The sequence below is a fragment of the Calidris pugnax genome, unplaced genomic scaffold (genome assembly GCF_001431845.1).
Source record: "Calidris pugnax isolate Ruff unplaced genomic scaffold, ASM143184v1 scaffold188, whole genome shotgun sequence".
Lineage (NCBI taxonomy): Eukaryota > Metazoa > Chordata > Aves > Charadriiformes > Scolopacidae > Calidris > Calidris pugnax.
In genome coordinates, this window is record NW_015091257.1 from 17610 (window position 1) to 38228 (window position 20619).

The window sequence follows — 20619 nt, forward strand, 5'->3', positions numbered from 1 at the left end:
GCGGGAGCGCCAGGAGCTGCCGGCCGCCCTGGAGAAGTACAACCAGGCCCTGGAGATGGGTGAGTGGGGCGGCGGGGGGAGAGGGAGGAGGAGGGAGCCCACCTCCCCCGAGGGATCAGCCGGGAGGGGAGGGGATGAGTGGTGATCGGTGGGAGAGGGCGGCTGGGGGAAGTTTTGAGAGGATGAAGCCTCCCAGCGGGGTCTCCTCACCCCCTCAGTCCGTCCCCCCCTCCCCCTCGCTATCCCCCCGAGTGAATGGCTATTTTCGTTGCCCGGTTATTTCTGTCCTTGCTCAGAAGGTGCCTGGCGTTTAGCTGCCTGCAGTCGATGACTCATTATGCAGTGTTTCTAGAAAACCCGCTTTCCCATTTGTGGGGGGAAACCAGCCCGTAGTAAAGGCTACGTAGGCAGTAGTGGTCGCCTTCAGACCGACGGCGCCTTTGTGGAAGAAATCGGGGGGGGGGTGTGTCGGACTCATTCAGCTTTCAGTGCGGTTCCAGCTTTCAGCCTTGGAGAACACTTAACAAAATTATCAATAGCCTTTATCTTGGCACCATGGAAGAACGCTGAGGATAAATCTGCCTTTTGACTCGTGGAAATCACCCGCCCGTGTTTCGAGTGTAACCCCCTTTTATAGGCACGGGGTATTTTTCCCTGCAGAGTACTCTCTGGAGAGTCTGGGTTTAAAGAAAAAATGGCATGGGGCTGCCTTCCTCCTCTGCCAAACCCCCGGCAGCCTTAGTTTATCACAACTGGGTTGTTCTCGCTCTCTGCGCCGAGTAGTAGGTGGATCCTGCTGGCTCGGTTGTAGCCTCGTAGTAATAATGCTTGTGTGCCTGCCTGCTCCCTGCTTGCTCGCTCTGCAAGCGGTGGGGGTGGGATCCATGAGGATCCACGCCTGGAGAAAGAAAGGCACGGAGCTAGGAGAGCTGGGATCTCGGCAAATCTTCCCCTAAGGAATCCGCCGCTCCTCCAGTCTGAGTGTGATGGATGTCCGGTTTAATTGGGGAGGAAGGGGGCAGAAAGCCTCGGTTGTGTTGACCGAGGCGAAATCCTGCGGGTAAATCCTTTCGGAAGACAAATATAGAGAAAGCTGTGCCTCTCCTCTCTAGAAGAGCTTTCCCCACTTTGAGTAGAAATGCTTTTCTCTCTCCTAGTTTTCACATCTAGGGACAGATGACTCTGATTTATTATTTTTTGATTGTTGTGCTGGCTGCTGTGGAGGGAAACACACCGTTACGCTAGTCCCTGACCCTCTTTCATTTTTTTGCCACGGTTGCACGGTAGGCATCTGAAATACAAGAGTTTGGGCTAGTGTAGCATGCTATTGACCTACGGCTGATGCTTGATGTGGAAAGCATGAGTTTTGCTATTTATTCCACTTTTCCAGCTAGATGTGACAAGTTTTCAGTCCTAGCCCAGTCTCCCCGTAAAACTATTATGCGCTTTAGCTGAAGTAATCCCTCCTAAAGTAGGGCAGGACAGAGAGCTCAAGAAGGAAGGTGAAGCAGAGGGGAGAGGCTTGATGTAGGTCACTGGTGGATGCTGTGAGTTTTCAGTATTGGAGCCTTTTAAAGTTTTGGGTTCAGGGTCCCATGGCTGGGGAAAATAGTACCTTATCAATCAAATAAGTGCTTGGTGTGATTTAAGAGGAGTGTTTCTTGCTGCCGTGCGTGCTTCTTGCCGTGTCTGCAGGGGGGTGGAAGGAGAGGGCAGACCGTAGTGTGCTAGCGCTCTCGCACAGCCTGTCCTTCCTCCTCCTGTCCCTGCAGCACGTATCTCCAGCCGTGGCTGCTCTGCGTCAGGGGCTGGAGGTAACTCCCTTGCAGGGTCCATATTTCTGTCTTCTGGGATTTCCCAAGCATGCTGGGAATTTGTTCAGAAACTCCTCGCTCCGACAGTGAGGCTAAAATTGCTTAATAAGATCATTTATTATTTTTAATTCTAATTTAAAATGATAATGGGTATCTTGCTAGCTTTTGGAATCTGAAAACCATAGGCTGACGTGTTGTAATTTCCCAGTAGTGGGTCCAAATTCCTGTTGCCCACCTCCTAGCCCTTCACCTTCTTTCCTGTTTTCATGTGTGCTGATGCCATATCTTGCAAGTCAAGCTGCTGTCTGAGCCTCGTGTTCTGAAATTCTTATCATATGCTCATCAGGTAACTGCATTTTGGCTTGCTGGAATTGCCGCCTTGTTTTCCAGCCAAGTATCGTAGTAAATAGGGGGGTGGGGGGTGGGAAAGTGGCTGTTTTCTAACTGTTCAGGACCTCCTAAGTGTTAGCATATGGACAACTTGAAATGCAGATGAAGCAGTGTCAGGTCTTTAAGACTCTTAACATGTGAAAAGAACTGCTTTTTTTAACCTCCAAATGCTTATGTATTACTCCTGAGAGTCAAGGGCCTGGGTATCTTTTTAATTTCTTTTTTGAGACTGAAGATGCACGAACACATTGATTTCTACAATTGCTGTATAAAGTCAGGTAAGACTCCAGGATTCTTGGCAGGACAGGATGTTTTTTACTGGTGTTTTTTGTGGAGTACTTTCCTGCTCCATCTGCAACAACTGGCTTTGTGTAATGTAGTATTAAAGCAAGTTTTCCAGTTACTGATTACTTAACTCATTCTGGTTGTGACCTTCTGTCTTCTGATTTGCATTTTAGTTCTTGAGGTGCTTCAAGTCTAAACTATAAAAGGCTCCTGTTGTGTAGCTAGTGCACTTATTTCCAGTACAATCTGGAATATCTGCCCCTAATTTCAGGTCTCAGGAGAGGTCGGCATGCCTTCAAGTTGTCAACTTTTTCCAGTTAAACTAGTTAGTCTTGCAAAAGCTTACTCTTAGCAAGTATATTTGTCTTTTGTCCTTAACTATTGGATCTGCAATGCCAGCACTGCTCCTGTGTTTGCTCTGATAGAGCCTGCTATGGATTCAAGTGTGGTTCTGTGGGGTTGTTTGTTGTTTTTAAGGAAATCAGCTTTGCTATTTGATCCTTCTAGTCCTCTTGAGATGCCCACAGCTTGGTGATCTCCGCTGTTTTAAACTAAGTCGCTGGCTTTTTTTTTGCTGCCATAGATACTGGAATAGATCCCTCATTATTGCAAGGTATCTAATTACCACAGCTTCAAAGCAAGCACATGTCAGGCTGCTTGAAAGGAAGCATTTGTTTGCAGCTGGATCGCTCTTTGTGCCAAGCTTTACGCTGTTCAGCCATCATAATATCAAGTATTGTCCAAATCTTGCTCCCAGGGCTGTTCCCCATACAGATGAAATTTGGAGAGCTGGCCTATCAGAGGTGGGCTTCCTCTTTTCCATCCCTTCTCTTCTAACTGGTTTTCTGATTATATGAACTCTTAGGTCAATTAAACTGAAATATATTATCATATGTGTGTGCAGGGTTAGTTTGGGGTGGGGTTTTATTTGTTTGGGTTTGGGGCTTTTTTTGTGCACTAGATGCTTTCTGCATCCTTTTTCCTCTCACCTGCTGCTCTCCAAAGGAGATAGTCTCTGGAGGCACTGTGATTGGGAGGACAACCAGTTGTTTCTGTGTTTCCGGGCTTACAGACCCTTTAAGCTGTGTGCTTGAAACTTAAGGAAGCTAGATTTCAGTGACAAATTAATGTGGGTGTTTTGAGGATGTGCTTTGGGAGTGTGTTTTGGGCTTTTTTGGTGGTGGGTTTTTTTTTTTTCTTTCTAGAAAGCAATTCCCAGTTACAGAGGTAGCAGATGGCCATTGCTTCGTAGGGAAGATAATGGATAGGGCTTTTCCCAAGTCCCACGCGTAACTTTATATGGCCAAAGACTGTATCATGGCGGGGGTGGGAGCAAGATAACAAAGTTCACTTCTGGGGAATAGTAGTTATCAAAAAATGCTGTCTTGTGCAGGCCAAGTAGGAGCATATTGTACGCTTTCCGCTGGTTCAAAACCTCTGCAGGAAACCAAGCTCTCCTTGCAGTGAGGATGTGCTCGTAAGCAAAGGTATGCAGAATGTGAGGGGGTTTGGGTGGCAGTAGTGGCTTGTACCTTCAGCTGTCACTTCTTTGTGCCCTTCTTTATGAGACAGCCTGTTAGCATCCCGTGCCTTTCCTGCAGATAAGCCTGAAGGTGCCCGCTCGGAGATAAAAAGCCCAGCAGCACTTGCTGCTGCCGCTGTTGTTTCTGTAATGATGCTGGTTCCCAAGCTGTGTTGGCGGTTCCAGACCTTGGGTGGTCTCTCAAGCCTGCATGGGGGGCTGTGGCTCTGCCAGGAATGGCTGTGCCCCCGCTGTGCCCGTCTGACCCCAATCCCCAGTGAGCTTCTTCAGCTGGGGAGGGATGGCTGTGCCTCAGCCCCCATGGCTCTCCATGCCCGCTTGCCTGCTGTGCGATGGTTTCTGGGTCCCTCAGGACACCTCTTTTCCACGTGAGGCATGGTGGCTCCAGCCTGTGGTTACTCACCGCTGCAAAGGCGTCCCTTCGGAGTCTGTCAAGCCTGGGAAGCATCGCTGTCTCGGGAGAGCAGTAAGAGCCGCAGTGATTCCTTGGAGTGGTTGCGTTTACTTCTGGTGTGATGGGCTCTTTCCGAGCAGAAATAGGTTTCTCCTGGGAGGAGGGATCGCTGATGAATGTACTGCTCAAATTGCCCAGTGTTTTTAATTTTTTTTTTTCTCCCCTCAAGGGGTTCAGGAGAAGTTTGTAGGAAACAAAGCTTAGCTATATTAGAGTTTTTAAAACATAATGGAGTTGAGGATGGATGTATATACGAAGGGGGCCTTTTCTCCCCAAGCCCTCTGCGTGGATCTCCCTTTCCAGTGGGTAAAGAATGGTGTGGGAGTAGCCAAAGAGAGGAGGTGAGTTTGTATCAAGCCCAAGGTGGTGTCAGAGGTAGTGTGCTGCCGGGCAAGCAAGGGACATGCTGTGTCTTGCATCTCCTGGGGTGGAGAGTCACGTGTTGACCCCCAGCCCAAAGGGTAGTGTTTTGTTTCTAGCAACGCTCCAAATGTAGGAGCTTTCCCGAGCTTTGGTGGAAAGAGGAGGATCTGCCTCTCTTGGCCAGACCTCGGGGTGAGAGAGAGGTTTCTCCCCTCTCATCCCAGCGGAGGTTCACCATAAATTGGCCTAATCCTAAAGAAAGCGTAATGTGGCCACTCAGCACTAATTTATTTTGTGGTCAAGTAATTCATGGAAATTTATCTGGCGCCTTCCAAATTCTGCCTTCATGACGATTGAATTAAGGGGACAGGGCAGGCCAGGAGGCAGCAGAAGAGAGGCATAAAGGGAGCGTTGAGTGTGTGAGGATGAGGTCTCAGGCCAAAATATGCCTGTTCTGAAGCAGATGGAGCCTCTTGAGGTGGCGTCAGTGCTGTTCCTGCTCCCCAGCCTTGCTCACTAGGCTGTTTTAGGTAGTGTGCTAGTGGTTCACCTGCTTGGGGTCACTGTACCCCGATTGCCCTCCCGTGCCAAGCATTGAGTTTGCATGGTGGTGGGCTTAGTGCTGCCTCCGCGCTCCTGAGCTTGTGGCCACTGCTCTGCTTGGGTAGCAAGTTGAACGGTTTGACCTCAGTATGGAATATCTGCAAACCGTTGTGGCCTTTGAGGGTTGCAGAGCCCTGGAACAGGCTGCCCAGAGAAGTTGTGGAGTCTCCTTCTCTGGAGATATTCAAAACCCGTCTGGATGTGTTCCTGTCCAACCTGCTTTGGCAGGGGAGATGGACTAGATGATCTCCAAAGGTCCCTTCCAGCCCCTGCCATTCTGTGATGCTTGTCGTATCCATCTCCTCTGGTCTATTGTAGACAATCATTCATATCGATTGGTGTCTTTGGAAATGAATTCAATTATGCTTGGTGTACTGGCTAGGTTGGTGGGTAGTTGATGTGTATCTTTGGCTTTTCTTTCCCTTCTGCCTCCCCTTTATATTGGTAACTCTCAAATAGGTAAAAAAAACCTAGCAGCGTTGCACATAGAAAATAAGTGTCTTGCTGCATCTTTTCACCTTCCATACTGGCTCTCAAGCTGTTAAAGCCACAGAACTCCAGTGCAAATTGATTCAAGAGCACCTGCCGTGGATTTTCCTGCTAGGTAAATGCAAGGTTTTAGGGTCGCTCTGCTTCCTGGAGAGCATGGCATAGGTAAACTTCCAACCAAGCATTCATGGGAGTTGAGCTGAGTTCTTATAGCCAAGAGTAAGATGGCTATGGGCAAGCATTTTGCCATGCCCCAAAAATTATTTGCTGGGGCATCTTCCCATTTTCCTTCCAAGCCTGCTTCTGAGTTGTTTCGGGTAAGGGGGGGAAAAAGATAAACACAATTTCTTAGTGGGGGGTGGGACATCCTACTGCAAACCTGATGGTTGAAGGGTTTCTGGGTTAGTCATGGGTCATGGTCAGAAGAGGCAAAGAGTCGTCTCTGTCTGCAAAGGGAAGCTGCTGAACTCTCTTTAGAAAACTGTACTTAATTTTTTATAAAGGTGACCGATGCCGTAGTACGCTTTTTATTAATTCTGTTTGCTGAGGACTTGTGCTCCTTAGTGGTGCACTTGCACTGAAGTTGCATTGTTCAGAGAAAGCTGCTAGAGAGCATCCATGTGCACCTATGTGAATTATGTGTATTAAGTACTCTTTAATGTTTCCTTCTTTTGTACACTATTTCTAGAAGATTGCTATTAGAAGACAAGGTTAGCTGTCTCTTTCTGATGTGGTAAAAAAAAAGAGGTTGACTGAATCTTCCTTCCTCACACGGTCTTGGGAACGCTTTCTAGTTTCCAGCAGCAAAGAAGTAAGTCTTTGATGTTGTGCTAGCCATTTAAAAAAGAAAAAAGCTATGGTAGACAGCTGTCATGGCTCCTGGAACAGCGAATGGTTCAGTCATTTTAATAATTTATCATAAGATTACTTAATTTTGTAGCTCCTAAAGGGTAGTGTGACGTCTGAGTGAAGAATGAGAGTCTTTCTGAAATTACACACAACAAAAAATAGTAGATGCTTGCTGCTTAGAGGATTTGTGCTAAAAAAGGAGCTTTCCCATCCCTCTGTAACAGTGCCTCTTGGAATCTGCTTAAAGCATGTCTCCAAAACCTGTTTGTTCTGTTTTACAGGGGCAGAAAAATGTGTAAAAGTAGGAGTCAAGGTTACCTAGAGACTGTTGCAGTAGTCTGACTGCTATTTTTAACCTTAAAATATTTTTCAGACTTCTGTCTCTCAGCTCCTCTCCCCACTTTTTTTTTTTTTTTTTTTTTTTTTTTTTGCTGAGGAGGTGCTTGAAAAATAGTAGTAAATACTTCATATGTGACACTACTGGAAATGTGTCAAGTACTTTGGAACAGCAGCTCATCTCACTCCTGATTTGTAAAGAGCTTGTGGTTGGAAGCTTGGACCTTGTTAGGTGAATCTCTGGAAGCTTTGCCTGCTTGCAGAGGGTCTGCTGAAGGTAGAGGCTTTGAGGGGCTGCAAGACCAGGGCCATGTTGGACAGGAGGCTTATCCATCACGGGCACAAAGGGGAGGAGGCACCATGCTGGTACAGTAGACACTCTTTGGGTGTGGCTCCTTTTTTAAGCAGTTAAAATTGTTCATGTAACTTACAGTTATGTGCCACTTGAGATAGGGTGAGTATTCCCCCCTCCTCCGTGTGTGTAGCCCAGATGTAATTTCCTATAAATAATTGAAGCACAGAATGAACTATACCTACGTATCAGAAAGTCTGAAGAATGTTTGAAGTCTCTTCAAACGGCATATTCTCCCTTTCTGTTGCTGGGATGAAGTTTAACAGGATGTCTTTTGCTTTGTGGAAGGAGACATTTATAGAACTGACTTGCGCTTCCTAATCTTAAAACTAGGTACTGCACCACTCCTGTTCTCTTTCACAGATGTATAAAGTGGTGGGCTATGTTTGAGGACAGCAGCAGTGGGGCAATAACTGAGAAACAAGAATGTCCTTTGGCAAGTTGCAAACAGTCAGAATTCTGGGCTGAAATATGCTTTAACTGGAAAAAAGAGAAGGCTATAGAAACCTGAGTAACTAGAAGGAATGTAGTTTATGTACTGATTGTGACAAAGAGGGCGGCTAGGTTATCAGTGGTAAAGTCATATTATGATAGAATATCTGGCTGTAAACTGATCCTGTTCACTATGATCACAGCAGACCTACTTGGCTGGTCTCTCCTTGCTGTGAAGCGTGACGTGTCTTTGGAGTCTCCTCCAAATCGCAGGTTCATGTGTACCTCATACAGCTCCCTTTTTCTGGGGGGGAGTTCAGGACTTCTCAGGTGCTTTGGAGATCAGGCAATGGGTTGACCTCTTGGGGTGTACTGTTTTATTTGTGAAGCTTGCTTGTTCTGTCTTCATACTTCAATCCGTAGGTATTTTGGGACAGTCTCTGTACCTGCTGTTTGAGAGGATACTTCAGTTCTGACTCAGGCTTTGGTAGGAAACCATACCGGAACCCCGAACTAAATGCTGGGAAAACAAGCAAGCACTGAAAATAAGTCACATTTGTGTACTTAATGGTTTCATTATACTAGTGCCAAGCAGCCACGGATGGACTTGAGGTGCGTCACCTAAAGCAGTGCCCGAATGTCCAAAGGGTAGAGCAGGAGCTGAAAATATAGGGAGGAGGTGTTGATTCATGCTATTTTATCTGGAAAGAGCAGCATGCATCTAGCAAAGTGTTGAAAGATTGGGGTTTTTGGATAGGAGGGAAGCAATGAGCTAATACGTTACACTTAGCTCTGTGCTGGGGTGTTCTTGAATTGAGGACTTCTGCTCTACAGTGCAACTCATCACTTAATGGGTTTGTAAAGAAAGTTGTCGTTGCCTTTGCAGTTGTGGAGACGCAAACTAAACCCTAGGTTAATGTGATCAACGTGGCAATGCTTGTGCCTCATGAGGTACAACACAAAAGCAAGAGCAGAAAGTGAGCTGCACCCTCTTTGAAGTGGCTCTTCTTCCAGGTAGCATGTAACTTCCCTTGCGGTCTTTCTCCTGAGTAATGGTGGGAGTGGTGATGAGCTGTGCTTAGCGGTGATGACAGTCCAGCTTTCAATAACGTATGGAGCTTCCTAGCTGAAGACTTACTGAGCCTGAAATAAAGCTGCTGGGAATCTAAAGCATTTTGTTCAGCACACAGGAAAAAAAAAAAAAATCTGTGTTCTTAAGTCTGGGCTCTTGGACAGCAAAATACAGAGGCATGGAAAGAAGTTAGTTCAGTCTTAAAATTGTGTGTTTTTAAGAATAATCTAGCTCATTTGTTGCCAGTGTCTTTTCTTTTGGTCAAAGTGATAATGCAAGGGAGTTTCTTGATGTCTCCCTGTCCCTCAGAGCAGAGGGCACCTTGGTGCAAAGCAGCAAGTGGGTGGATGTCCTGTATCTTTGGGTGGGAAGGTGTAAAAGAATAGAGAATATTAGTAGTTCGGTTTCAATAAAATTAATTGCTGAGAGTTAATAACTTAGACTGCATTGGCATACTACTCATACAGAACTCACGTAGCATTACTAGCCACAAGCTGTGAACTTTCACCTAGAAAAGTTGAACTTGTTTTGAACTTCTACTTAATTACATAAAGGAAGGCCCTGAGACCAGTACAAACCAGGAGATAAGGAAGCTACAACCCTCAGCAGATGCTGCAGCCCCATAAGATGTAAGAACAGTTAACGGCCCGTCTGGAGACAGAGAAAGAATCCTGTGAGGAATAAGAAGACCCCAGACCAGAAATTACCAAGGGGTGTGTGAAGAGTGGGTGGATAGGTTGTAAGGGTGTAATTGCCCAGGAATTTCTTTGTTCTGGATCCCTCTCCATAAGCACCACGCTCCAGCTTTCCTTGCTGCTGTACCATCTGAATAAACTATTTTTTAAAAATTTTTGTATTTTTGCCTGAGACTCTGCTACAGGAAACCTAGGGTGAAGAAACTTCCTTAATAAAAGCAAGGGGAGAGCAGCCCTATGTCAATTCTGCTAGGGAAGTGGTGACTGCAGTTTGTCCACCCCAGTTGAAACAGGCCTCCTCTGCTTTTTCATTTCGATGTGGTGTCCACTTAAGTTGTGTGTAGAGGTGAAATCCCAGCAGCCATGGACCAGCTCTGTGGCTGCTTAACGCGAACGAGGTCTACTGGGATGCTCTGGTGGTATCTGAATTGGCTTCCCCGTGGAGGTGATGGGAGGGAAAGCTTTGGCTTGGGGTGGCTTTTTGAACTTTGTAATGGGCACTTTGGAATGAAGACAAACATGAAGAAAAATACTTCATATCTGCATGAAGATAAAATAAAGGAAATAGAGCTTGATGGGAGATAAAACACGTCACCTCCTCTGATGGTGTCTGTTACACTTCAGTCCAAGGGGTGTGTGAAGAGCGGGTGGATAGGTTGTAAGGATGTAATTGCCCAGGAATTTCTTTGTTTTGGATCCCTCTCCATAAGCACCACGATCCAGCTTTCCTTGCTGCTGTACCATTTGAATAAATGATTTTTTAAAATTTTTGTATTTTTGCCTGAGACTCTGCTACAGGAAACCTAGGGTGAAGAAACTTCCTTAATAAAAACAAGGGGAGAGCAGCCCTACATTTCTTTGTTCTGGATCCCTCTCCATAAGCACCACGCTCCAGCTTTCCTTGCTGCTGTACCATCTGAATAAACTATTTTTTAAAAATTTTTGTATTTTTGCCTGAGACTCTGCTACAGGAAACCTAGGGTGAAGAAACTTCCTTAATAAAAACAAGGGGAGAGCAGCCCTACATCAATTCTGCTAGGGAAGTGGTGACTGCAGTTTGTCCACCCCAGTTGAAACAGGCCTCCTCTGCTTTTTCATTTCGATGTGGTGTCCACTTAAGTTGTGTGTAGAGGTGAAATCCCAGCAGCCATGGACCAGCTCTGTGGCTGCTTAACGCGAACGAGGTCTACTGGGATGCTCTGGTGGTATCTGAATTGGCTTCCCCGTGGAGGTGATGGGAGGGAAAGCTTTGGCTTGGGGTGGCTTTTTGAACTTTGTAATGGGCACTTCGGAAGGAAGACATTCATATCTGCATGAAGATAAAATAAAGGAATGGAATGAAGACAAACATGAAGAAAAATACTTCATATCTGCATGAAGATAAAATAAAGGAAATAGAGCTTGATGGGAGATAAAACACGTCACCTCCTCTGATGGTGTCTGTTACACTGGCTGTGGGCAGCATGAGTGTGGATGAGGAAGGAGGCCTTCCACAAACCAGCTGCTGCCTGGTGGTCCAGGCTCCGAGCAGAGGGTGGTGGTGCCCTGTGTTCCTCCTCTTCCTCACCGCAGACTGTTTCAAGAGTTCCCAAACTCGTATGCTGGTACATCGGCTGGCATCAGTCACCTGGTGGAAGTAGGTGTTAGGTTTGTCTGCAGAGTACTGTTTGCCACTTCATTATGGCAGTGGAAGGGTGCTTGGTTGCACAAGTGGGCTTACAGAGGAGAAGGAGGCTTCCTTCTTGGCATTCTCTGTGTGCCAGAACTTCTTGCATGATTTTACTGGGGTCTTTGGTTACTTCCCTTCCTGAACACTGCCAGTGATTTAAATGCAGGGAGGTAAAGCTATGATATTCAGAATTATTTTTTTTCCAAACAATCCAGTTATTAATCCAATAAAGGTGGACTGGTGCCATCATGTTCATCGTCCCTCTTAATCAGTTTTGAGAAGCTGACCCTGGTTTTCATTTTTGCTGGTTTATTTGAATGTCCTGAATGTCGTTACTGCATCTATTTAATTATTTTATCAAATGTGCTCCTTCCTCTGTGCACCCCTACCCCCCAACCAAACAACCTCTTTGCATCCATTTTTTGTCACGCTTACATGAAGTCTGCAGGAGAAAAACTAGCTTGCTATTTAGTTAATTACTAAATCCTGCTAATTTCTCACTGAAATGAAAATAAATGTTTCATATTCTTTTTCAAGCTTATGAAAAGGCTTTCAATACTGAATTGTTCAGAATTGAATGCATAACGTAACAAGGCAAGCCAAATTTCTTCTTCTCTCCAGGGGCAGAAGTTTCTTTAAAATGTGGGAAAATTTTCCCCTGAAGTCTTGCGCAGGCTGACCCCTTCTAGCAAGACTGAAAAGTGTTTTTGTGATGACACTGTTTCAGTTCTGCTCAGGCATTTAGGAAATAAGTTTAGGATTGAAATAGATTCGAATAAAACGTGATTTTCTAGGAAGAAATGTCAGATCAGGAGGATTAGGGAGTTCTAGCAACTTTAAACTCGTTCTTTCTGTGCTGAGTTCCTGGAAGAAACCTCAGTGGTAGTTTATTACAGTAAAACTTTTATTGTCATCTACGGTCAGTTTGCTGAATTCTCCTAATTGCTCTAATTGCCTTCTTGGCACAAGGGGATTTTGAGGAGTCCTGTTCTCCTGTCAGCCTCCCCAGCTGAAGCTGCTTTTTTTTTTTTTTTAAGAAAAAAAATAAATACTTGAAGGTTTGGGCATATCTGGGAAAGTAATTTTGGATGTTAGCTTCTGCATAAGTAAAAACACAATCTAGCAAACATCTGCAGATCAGTGCAAAGGTGGTGTGAGCAGAAAGTTAATGATTTTGGAAAATCCAAGCTAGCAGCCACACTCAGGGTGGGCAGTACTTGGTGGTCTCAATGGAGGGTCCAGGAGATGGAAAGCCACGAAGCCCCTTGGTTCTGGGCGCTGCTTGGGCCGGGGTTTGTCTGGTGCCATGGGATTGCAGCTGGGATGGAGGGAGGGAGCCACGTGGGAAGGCTCCCGAGACCTGCGGCTCCATGGAAGTCTCTGTGTCCCGGCTGCCCGGAGCCGCAGATCCTGGGAGCCTCAGCGGTGGATCCCTGATGCTGACAAGGACATAAATTTTGCTCTGCAGCTGCAGGCTCCCAGAAGAGTTTGATTCAGGAAATGCCATCTGCTGGTATTGTGGAAACAGCAAAAGATTCTACGCTTTTCTTTTTTAATTTAGCCTGAAATAATAAGTCATTTCGTAAAAGAAATCTTTTTTCTTTTTCCCTTTGACCTCCAAAAGGAAAAAAGAGTGCATTATTTCATAGCAAACGATTGGCTATTGTGCAACTTCTTGGGTTTTTTTTCAAATAAACTTTACAGTTACTATGGCATACCGGCATATAGCAATGGTCACAAACTCCTATGTCCTCAAGCCCTTTCCATCCACCTTCTGTGACTCATGTGTTTCACCATGGCACACGCAGTGGCATGGAACAACTCAACTTCATGGTGCTTGTAGAAACTGTAGTTACTTAGGGTGTAGCTAGCTACTTGCTTTTTCTTCCCACTCCCACATGTACCCTAAATTGGAGTCAGCCAATGGAGGCCACGGTTCCACTGGCAGAATATGAGGTTTCAGTCCATCTAGCCTTGCCCTGGGACCAGCCACAGACCCTCTTGGGCCGGTCCCACTGGCAGCAGGAGGTTGGGGACGAGGGAACAGATGGGTTGGGCACAGAGCTGGTGAGCTTTTGGGCTGTGCCGCTGTGTCTCCCAGTGGGATGAGCTTGAATGAAGGCGGCTGGGCACTGCTCCAGCATCTTGTCTGGCTGCTTTATCTCCATATAGAAAACCTGTTATACTCTAGACTCATAAATACTGCTGTCTTTAGCAAAGCTGTTGGTTTTGTTTTGTGGTGTTTTTTTTTTTTACCCCTTCCTTTCTCTCTGTTAACTAAACATTCCTTGCCAGTTACTCATGAAGATGGGCCGCACCTTCTGCTTTCTGTTTGAGACTCAGGGAATAAGAGGTACCAGCCTTGAATACACGTTGCTTTTTCTGAGTTGCCTTGGGGTTGGCTTTTTTCAGTAGCTTGTTATTTTCCCATAATGTTCTCGAGAGCCTTTGGACTTTGCTTCAGGAGGACTTGCCACACCATTGTGCTCAGCGCTGTCTTTTTTTTTTTTTCTGAAAACTTTTGCAGTGGAGTCAAGATTGTGAAAAAGAGCCAATGAAGCTGTTCTCTCTCTGAGCCCACTGAGTGGTGTGCTGAAAAGCGCTGGGAAGCATCAGCCTGGCTGAAACGTGTGTTGGTGAACAGAAGCAGGATGGTGGCTTGCTTGCCCCCTGATCTCACCTTGCTTCCTTTCACCCCCTGTGGTACCAAAAAATATCCCAGCCAGTGCTCAGCCTGGCTGCCCAGGCATCTACCTCTGCTCACTGGGTCTATCCCCCTCGGCACACTCCGCACAAACACCCTGCAGCGGATGCGATGGTGGAAATACGGAGTATGCATTCGTATTGAATACAAGCAGAAGAAACAAACTGCTTAAATGATAACTAAATTAAATAAATTTATATTTGAGCATGTCCTAAAAGGGAAAAAAAAAAACAACCAACAAAGCTTGCTTCTGAAGATCTTAGGTGAATTGTTCTCAATTTCATTTAACTTGCAGTCTTTTGAAGAATAATCAGCTAAAGGTGTGGATCAATGCAGCAATCTGCATGTGTAATACTTAAGAAAAAAAACAACCTGAAAACCAAACAAAAAGCCCCACCAAACCAACCAACAACCAGAACAACCCCCCCCCAGTGAACTAGCTTTCACAGAGCTCCTTCTTTTTAGATGTAGTCTCTAGCCTTCAGTGTCAGGGACCAGTGGGGCAGCATCACCCCTGGTATGTAGTATGTCATATGGCAATTAGTATATCTGGCATCAGTCCACACTACACCCAAAAAAGGCAGCGGTCCTTGCTGCCTCTTTCTTTCTCATCCCTTGTCCTGGCACTCATGTTTGCGTGGCTGTACAGTGAACCGGTTGAGGGCAAACTGATCCTCTTAAACCTTTTTATTTATTTGTTTTTATTGGATTAGCTTTCAGTCAATTGATTCCTTGGTGTGGTTCTCTGTGCAACCACGCGAACCTGGTTTGCTTGCACGAGCGCTAGTGTCAGCTCCGGGGAGGTGGACTTGATCTTGGGCCATCCCTCCTGGTAGGTGCTTGAACTTAATGAGCAGTGGCATCTGCAGCAGTTATGAGCTTATTCTGTGTGTTTGTGCACTCTTGGGTGAGTGCCCAGGCTTTGTATGGGCAATGTGCTTAGGATGCTTGTGTCGAAGTGAGATGCAAACAGTGAAGCCAAAGTGGACTGGAGGCAGCAGGAGAGGTATGGAATCAGGAGCCCTGCGTAGGGATGTACAGGAGGTGACACTTTGTTGTGGTTTAATCCCAGCCAGCAAGTAGCACCAAGCAGCTGCTCGCTCACTCCCCGCAGTTGCGCTGAGGGAGAGAATCAGAAGGGTAGATGTGAGGAAAAACTCATGGATTGAGATAAAGACAGTTTAATAGGCAAAGCAACAGCTGCATATGTAAGCAAAGCAAAACAAGGAGTTCATTCCCTGCTTCCCACAGGCAGGCAGGTGTTCAGCCATCTCCAGGAAAGCAGGGCTCCATCACACGTGACGGGTACTTGGGAAGACAAACACCATCACTCTGAACATCTCCCCCTTCCTTCTTCCCCCCCATTTTATATACTGATCATGATGTCAAATGGCACGGAATATCCCTTTGGTCTGTTGGGGTCAGTTGTCCTGGCTGTGTTTCCTTCCAGCTTCTTGTGCCCTTCCAACCTACTCTCTGGTGGGGCGGTGTGAGGAGTAGAAAAGGCCTCGACTGCCTAGTAGCAACCAAAAACATTAATGTTCTACCAGCACTATTCACATCCCAAATCCAAAATATAGCTGCTACACCAGCTGCTAGCAAGAAAGTCAACTCTATGCCAGCTGAAACCATGACACACTTGCAGGAAAAAAGAGAGAGGTAGCTTGGAGGTGATGTTTAAAATGTGTTAAAATGAGGCAGTGCTGTCTCTCGGCACACCTTGAAACCTTTTTAAAGTTTAATCCCAGTTATGACAGCTTCAACCAGTTTATGTTTGGTTAAGAGTTATGGTACTTAGCTGCCACCATCCAGCAGCCAGCTTCCAGCCCTCTAGAGGCCTTTCCTGGCGTGCAAAGGACAAGAGTGAGCAAGAGCAAATCACACCTAAATCTCACCTTCTAAGATAACTGGTTTGGTGGACAAAGGGAAGAGCGTTGTTTGGGGCTTTAGTGGGTTTTTTTGCAAGACTGCTGCCTGCCATGGCATCCTCCTCACCGAGCTGGGGAGGTTAGATGTGGGGTGGGTGGAGAACTGGCTGCACCTTCAGGGGCACAGGGTGGTGGTTAATGGCTTGAGGGCTCCTGGGCGGGTGGCTACCAGTGGCATTGCTCAGGTGTTGGTAATGGGGCTGACGCAGTTCAACCTTATTAACTACTTCCATGGTGGGTAAAACGAACTCGTCAACAGGTTTGTCCATGACACCAAACTGGGGAAGGAAGAAGCGGTTGATGTGCTGGAGGGCAGGGCTGCCCTTCAGACCAACAACCTGGGGCATGGGCTGACCAGTCTTGCTTACTTCAGCAAAGGCAGGTGCGCCTGGGACAGAATTAACCCCGTGCAACAGGACAGGCTTGGCTAGGCAGCAGCATTGCAGAAAAGACCTGGAAATCCTGGTGGACAAGCTAAACGTGGATCAGCCACGAGTTTCTCTGTGAAATTTTATGTTGGAGCTAGATTTCTGTCTTAAAATGTGTTACAGGGACCTTAGGAAAGGACAGAATAATAATACTTGAGATGTTCATAATCCACGTGAGCTGAACGGTCCGTGAACACGTGGGTACTGAGGCAACGTCAGTGACCATGAGAGGTTTGCCTGCCCTGAGGAGGGCAAATACACGGGTGGCAACTGGATAGGAAAAGTGAAGGGTGCGTGCATTTTTCTTAATGAGTGGCTTACAGGAACGTTTTAGCTGAAGTCCTGCGTTGATTTCTTTCAAGGAGTCCCAGGTTTTCAAGAAGTCCTCTCCTTTCTGCGGGGAGAAACACTTGGGGCTTTTTTTCTTTTTGTGTTCTTAAGTGTCCTGTAAGCAGGGTGAGGGAAAGAGCAGGTGGCATCCTATATGTGAATGTGAAATCTATTCTGCTAGATAAAACGCAGAGTTTGCGTTCAGGCTGAGAGGAATATATTTTGGGAAAGAATTGCCTTTTTTCCATTACAGGAGAGTATAAACGTAACCGTTGCGCAATAGTGCTTTTTAGGTTAACTCTGGAAATTAGCTTCCTGTATTTAACATGTAACGTGCTTCTTTTAATGGAGTTCCCTGTAACCTTTTTTGTTTTCCAGCTCCTTGCAAGTGTTCACTAATAGCACAGCGAGCAGAGCTCTGTACGTCAATGAAGAACTACCAGCAAGCTCTTCACGACGCGGACATCCTCTGCCGAAGCAAACCCCACTGGCCTGCGGTACGGTGCTTGCATGTCCAAATGAGCAAAGTGAAAACTGCTTGTTGCCAGGGCTTCTCTCTGTGGTGGGGGACACCACTGCTGAGGGTATTGTTGGAAGAACATTGGGGCATTATCAGGGCTGGGAATGTCTACCAAAAGCTAAGTTCTTCATAGGATGAGTCTTGGAAGATCCTTAGCGTGTCTCCAGCCAGTGGGGTTTCAGTGGTGGGCAGCTGGTGGTGTTGTTTGGTTAGCACTGGTGCCCATCAGCCTGTTGGGGTCAGTGCTGCAGCTTGGCAGCACAGTCGGATCCATAAGGCTCTGGCAGCCTGGGATTGCCCTGCAGTTCCCTCTGGGAACTGTGTGTCCCAGGTAGTGGGTGGTTTTGATCGCCTGATGGCCAATGTGTCTTTCTGAGGAGCACCCCAGGCTGTATTTCAGGATTATTTCCCACCCCCCTGCTCCTTTAATACTAAGGGTTTATATTTGTGATTCCTACCTGCGTCATGGTGATTCATAGAGGGGGTTGGGATTTTATTTTTGTCATACTGAGCAGAGGTACTACAAGGAGCACCGGTTTGTGGGCAGTCTGAAGCAAGCATCAGAAATGATGAGAGAGAAATGGAAGCAGCACGTTGTTACCACTGGTTCCCTGAGGTTAGACTGGGTGTCTGACAGCTCACCCCACCTAGGATTACACCTCCAAGTCAGTCCCTCACCCATCAGTAGCAAAACTGCAGCACAGGTTTGACCAGATAAAGCCCCTGGGTGCTATTCAGGGTAGCACAGGGAGTTGGGGAAGGATTTTAGGCAGACCTTGGCTTCCTTGTGAAGACTGAGGAGGTGTTGCATGAACACCTCAGCATGGGGGGCTGCAGCTAACTCTCCATTTCTAGCTGGGGAAGACGTGGGGTGACTAGGCAGGTATTGTTTGACGCGTCTAGTTTCTGACAAGCTGGATACTTGTCTCTGAAGGCTATCTGTCTTGTCACCCATTAAAACCTTTCTTATTTGCAGGCAGTTCATAATCTTCCCCCCACCTCCAATTTGCCTTTCTGTCTAGGATAATTTCTCATCAAGTCAGGAATCCATCTCAGCGACGTTGGCTGGGTTTCTGTGCAGAGGGAGAAAGATGAATTAGGCACGTTCAAATGTTTTCTCGAAGTGTCTTCTCTGTTTGCCTTGAATCCATGGAAATGTGATGCGTGTCAGCCGTAGGCGGGTAAAGATTTCGTTAATCACATCTCTGAAGAATGCTAATTGAAAATGAAGTTCGTCATCATGGCATAACCAGCGGTGTCGCAGACGCATTTCACTTGTGCTTGCGTGTGTGAGCTTCCATGTAGGCTGTACTGATCCAGGATCCATGTTCTCCAGGAATTCTGGGCATCTGCTTTGTTTTATTATCTTGCAGCATCTCATCCAGTGGCAGAGATTAGCTCAAACGTGGGCTGTGTAGTTAAGAAAAATAATAATAAAAAAAATTTACAATAAAATTGAACTCATTCTAGGAGTAACTGGGAGGAAAGTGTTCACCTACCAGTATCTGTTGGTTTATTGATAACTGAAATATAATGGCTTGCTGGGTTACTGGTGAGATTCTTGGGTACACTGTAGGCATTAGAACAATAGACAAACTGTTTTCTTTTCAATTGCTATGAAAACCAGGTCCTTGGACTCTCTTGAGTCAGGGAGAAGTTTCCAGTTGTACTTTTATGTGGCGAATAGAAATACATGCCCTCCTGCCTGGACCTTACCCTTCAATCTGGATGCTTGTAAGGGCCATGTGAAAATAGGAGAGGGAAGGTGACAGCGCTGGCCCCTGAAGTATAGGGGCCTTTACTTAAGGTTGTTTTTTTCATAAACAGCCCAACTCAGTCCTCCCCTGCAGCCTGGGTAAGGAAATTGCTCTTGCAGCCCCAAAGGATGTAGCTTCCCCATTGCAGTGGAGTAATCGTGACGGCAATGTCAGGCATGTTAGGAACTCTAAAAAAGGTTTTACAGAGGCTGTGCAAGCGTCAAGATAAGAAGGTCAGGGTCAGGCCTCACAGTACCTCTCTTCTGACTGCATTCAGGAAAAGAAAAATTTATCTCACCTTGAAAGGTTGGTGTGTACTGTGACTGCTTGTTCAAATCGCCAAATGACATATGTTAATTAACCTGCCCTACACAGTGCCCATTGCTTTTGGTAAAAAGCTTCCCCGCAGTAGAAAGGTAAAGATCTTAACGGGTCTCAGCTTGAAGAGCTCTATTGAAAGAGTGAGAGAGGTACCTGCTCAGGAAGATTATGTGATGCGGGATCTTTGACATTAGTGAGAAGATTAGAAATGTGTATCTGCTCATCTAATTAGTCTCTTAGACTAGTGAAATTGTACTTTCAGCACAGCCATATTCATGTGGATCAGAGGTGCACTTGCAGAGCACACTTATGTCTAACAAGCAAGAGGCAGATGTTTAAATGCACACTTAGTTTCTTTTCATCATTAAGGAATTTCCATAGTCAGCTCTGAACTGCAGATTGATATCCGCAGGGAAATTCAGAGGTGAGGCATTCCTCTCTTGCTACTAGTAATGAGTAAAGTAGGACTTGTCCTCAAGCTGACGACCCTATCTGTTGGCCGTGGATATGTTACTCTAGATCATGGGAGAGGCAGGATGGGCTAAAAGGTCTCAGGTTAAGAATCGATAAGTTGCCCTAAGTTCATAACGTTGTTGGTCTTCTCTAGCCAAATAAAATAGGTGAAAAATCATCTCTATCAGGGTAAGACACCCAGGAGAAGTGAGAGTGTCTTGAACCCAAAATCTTTTGCTCTCTCAGCTGCCACCTTCAGCTTGCCCATGTCGCTGCCTTTCCCATCCAGCTTCATTACTGTTAAGTTTGCCCTGGTATGTGAAACCGTTCTCTGGGGTATTAAGCCCTGTGGGATGTGTAGTAGTCTCAGTCCCTGGGGAGACAAATACCCCTCCTCATTCTGCATCAGTTTCCCCCAAGGAAAGGAGCGGTGTCTTTGGCAGGGGGTGATGCAGCAGTGGCTTCCTGGGGGATCTTCTTCCAGCAAAAGGGACTGATTTTCCTTCAGTTGTGTGGATCAGAGAGGTACTTACCCAAAAAGCATCTTATTCTTCACTGGCAGAATGGCGTGAACTTCCAAGTTTTGTTTGCTGGATTCTTGCTGCCACTTCAGAAATGATCTCTAGATTTGTATGTTTCCTTTGTGTGAACAGGGCCATTATGTGAAAGCAAAAGCTCTTTCTGGATTGGAAAGGACTGAGGAAGCATTGAAGGAGTTTCTCTATTGCGTTGCCTTAAATCCTGAATGGAGCTCAATGAAGAAAGAAGCCCAAAAGGTATAAAATGTATTTACTGGCCACTTCTTGGCCCTCACGCTGCTCTTACTCCTGCA

General features: G+C 46.2%; 1 protein-coding gene across 4 annotated transcripts in view; it reads left to right on the plus strand.

Annotated features, from left to right (window-relative positions):
- The first annotated feature begins 6 nt into the window (after positions 1 to 6).
- The window catches only part of LONRF2 (LON peptidase N-terminal domain and ring finger 2), a 36339-nt gene continuing 15726 nt past the window's right edge, over positions 7 to 20619 (plus strand). For all 4 annotated transcript variants that reach the window (XM_014960326.1, XM_014960323.1, XM_014960324.1 and 1 more), the window contains exons 1-3: positions 7 to 59; positions 17115 to 17233; positions 20441 to 20563. In XM_014960326.1, the coding sequence (XP_014815812.1) occupies positions 56 to 59; positions 17115 to 17233; positions 20441 to 20563 (246 nt within the window). In that variant the 5' untranslated portion in view covers positions 7 to 55. The remainder of the gene's footprint in view (positions 60 to 17114; positions 17234 to 20440; positions 20564 to 20619) is intronic.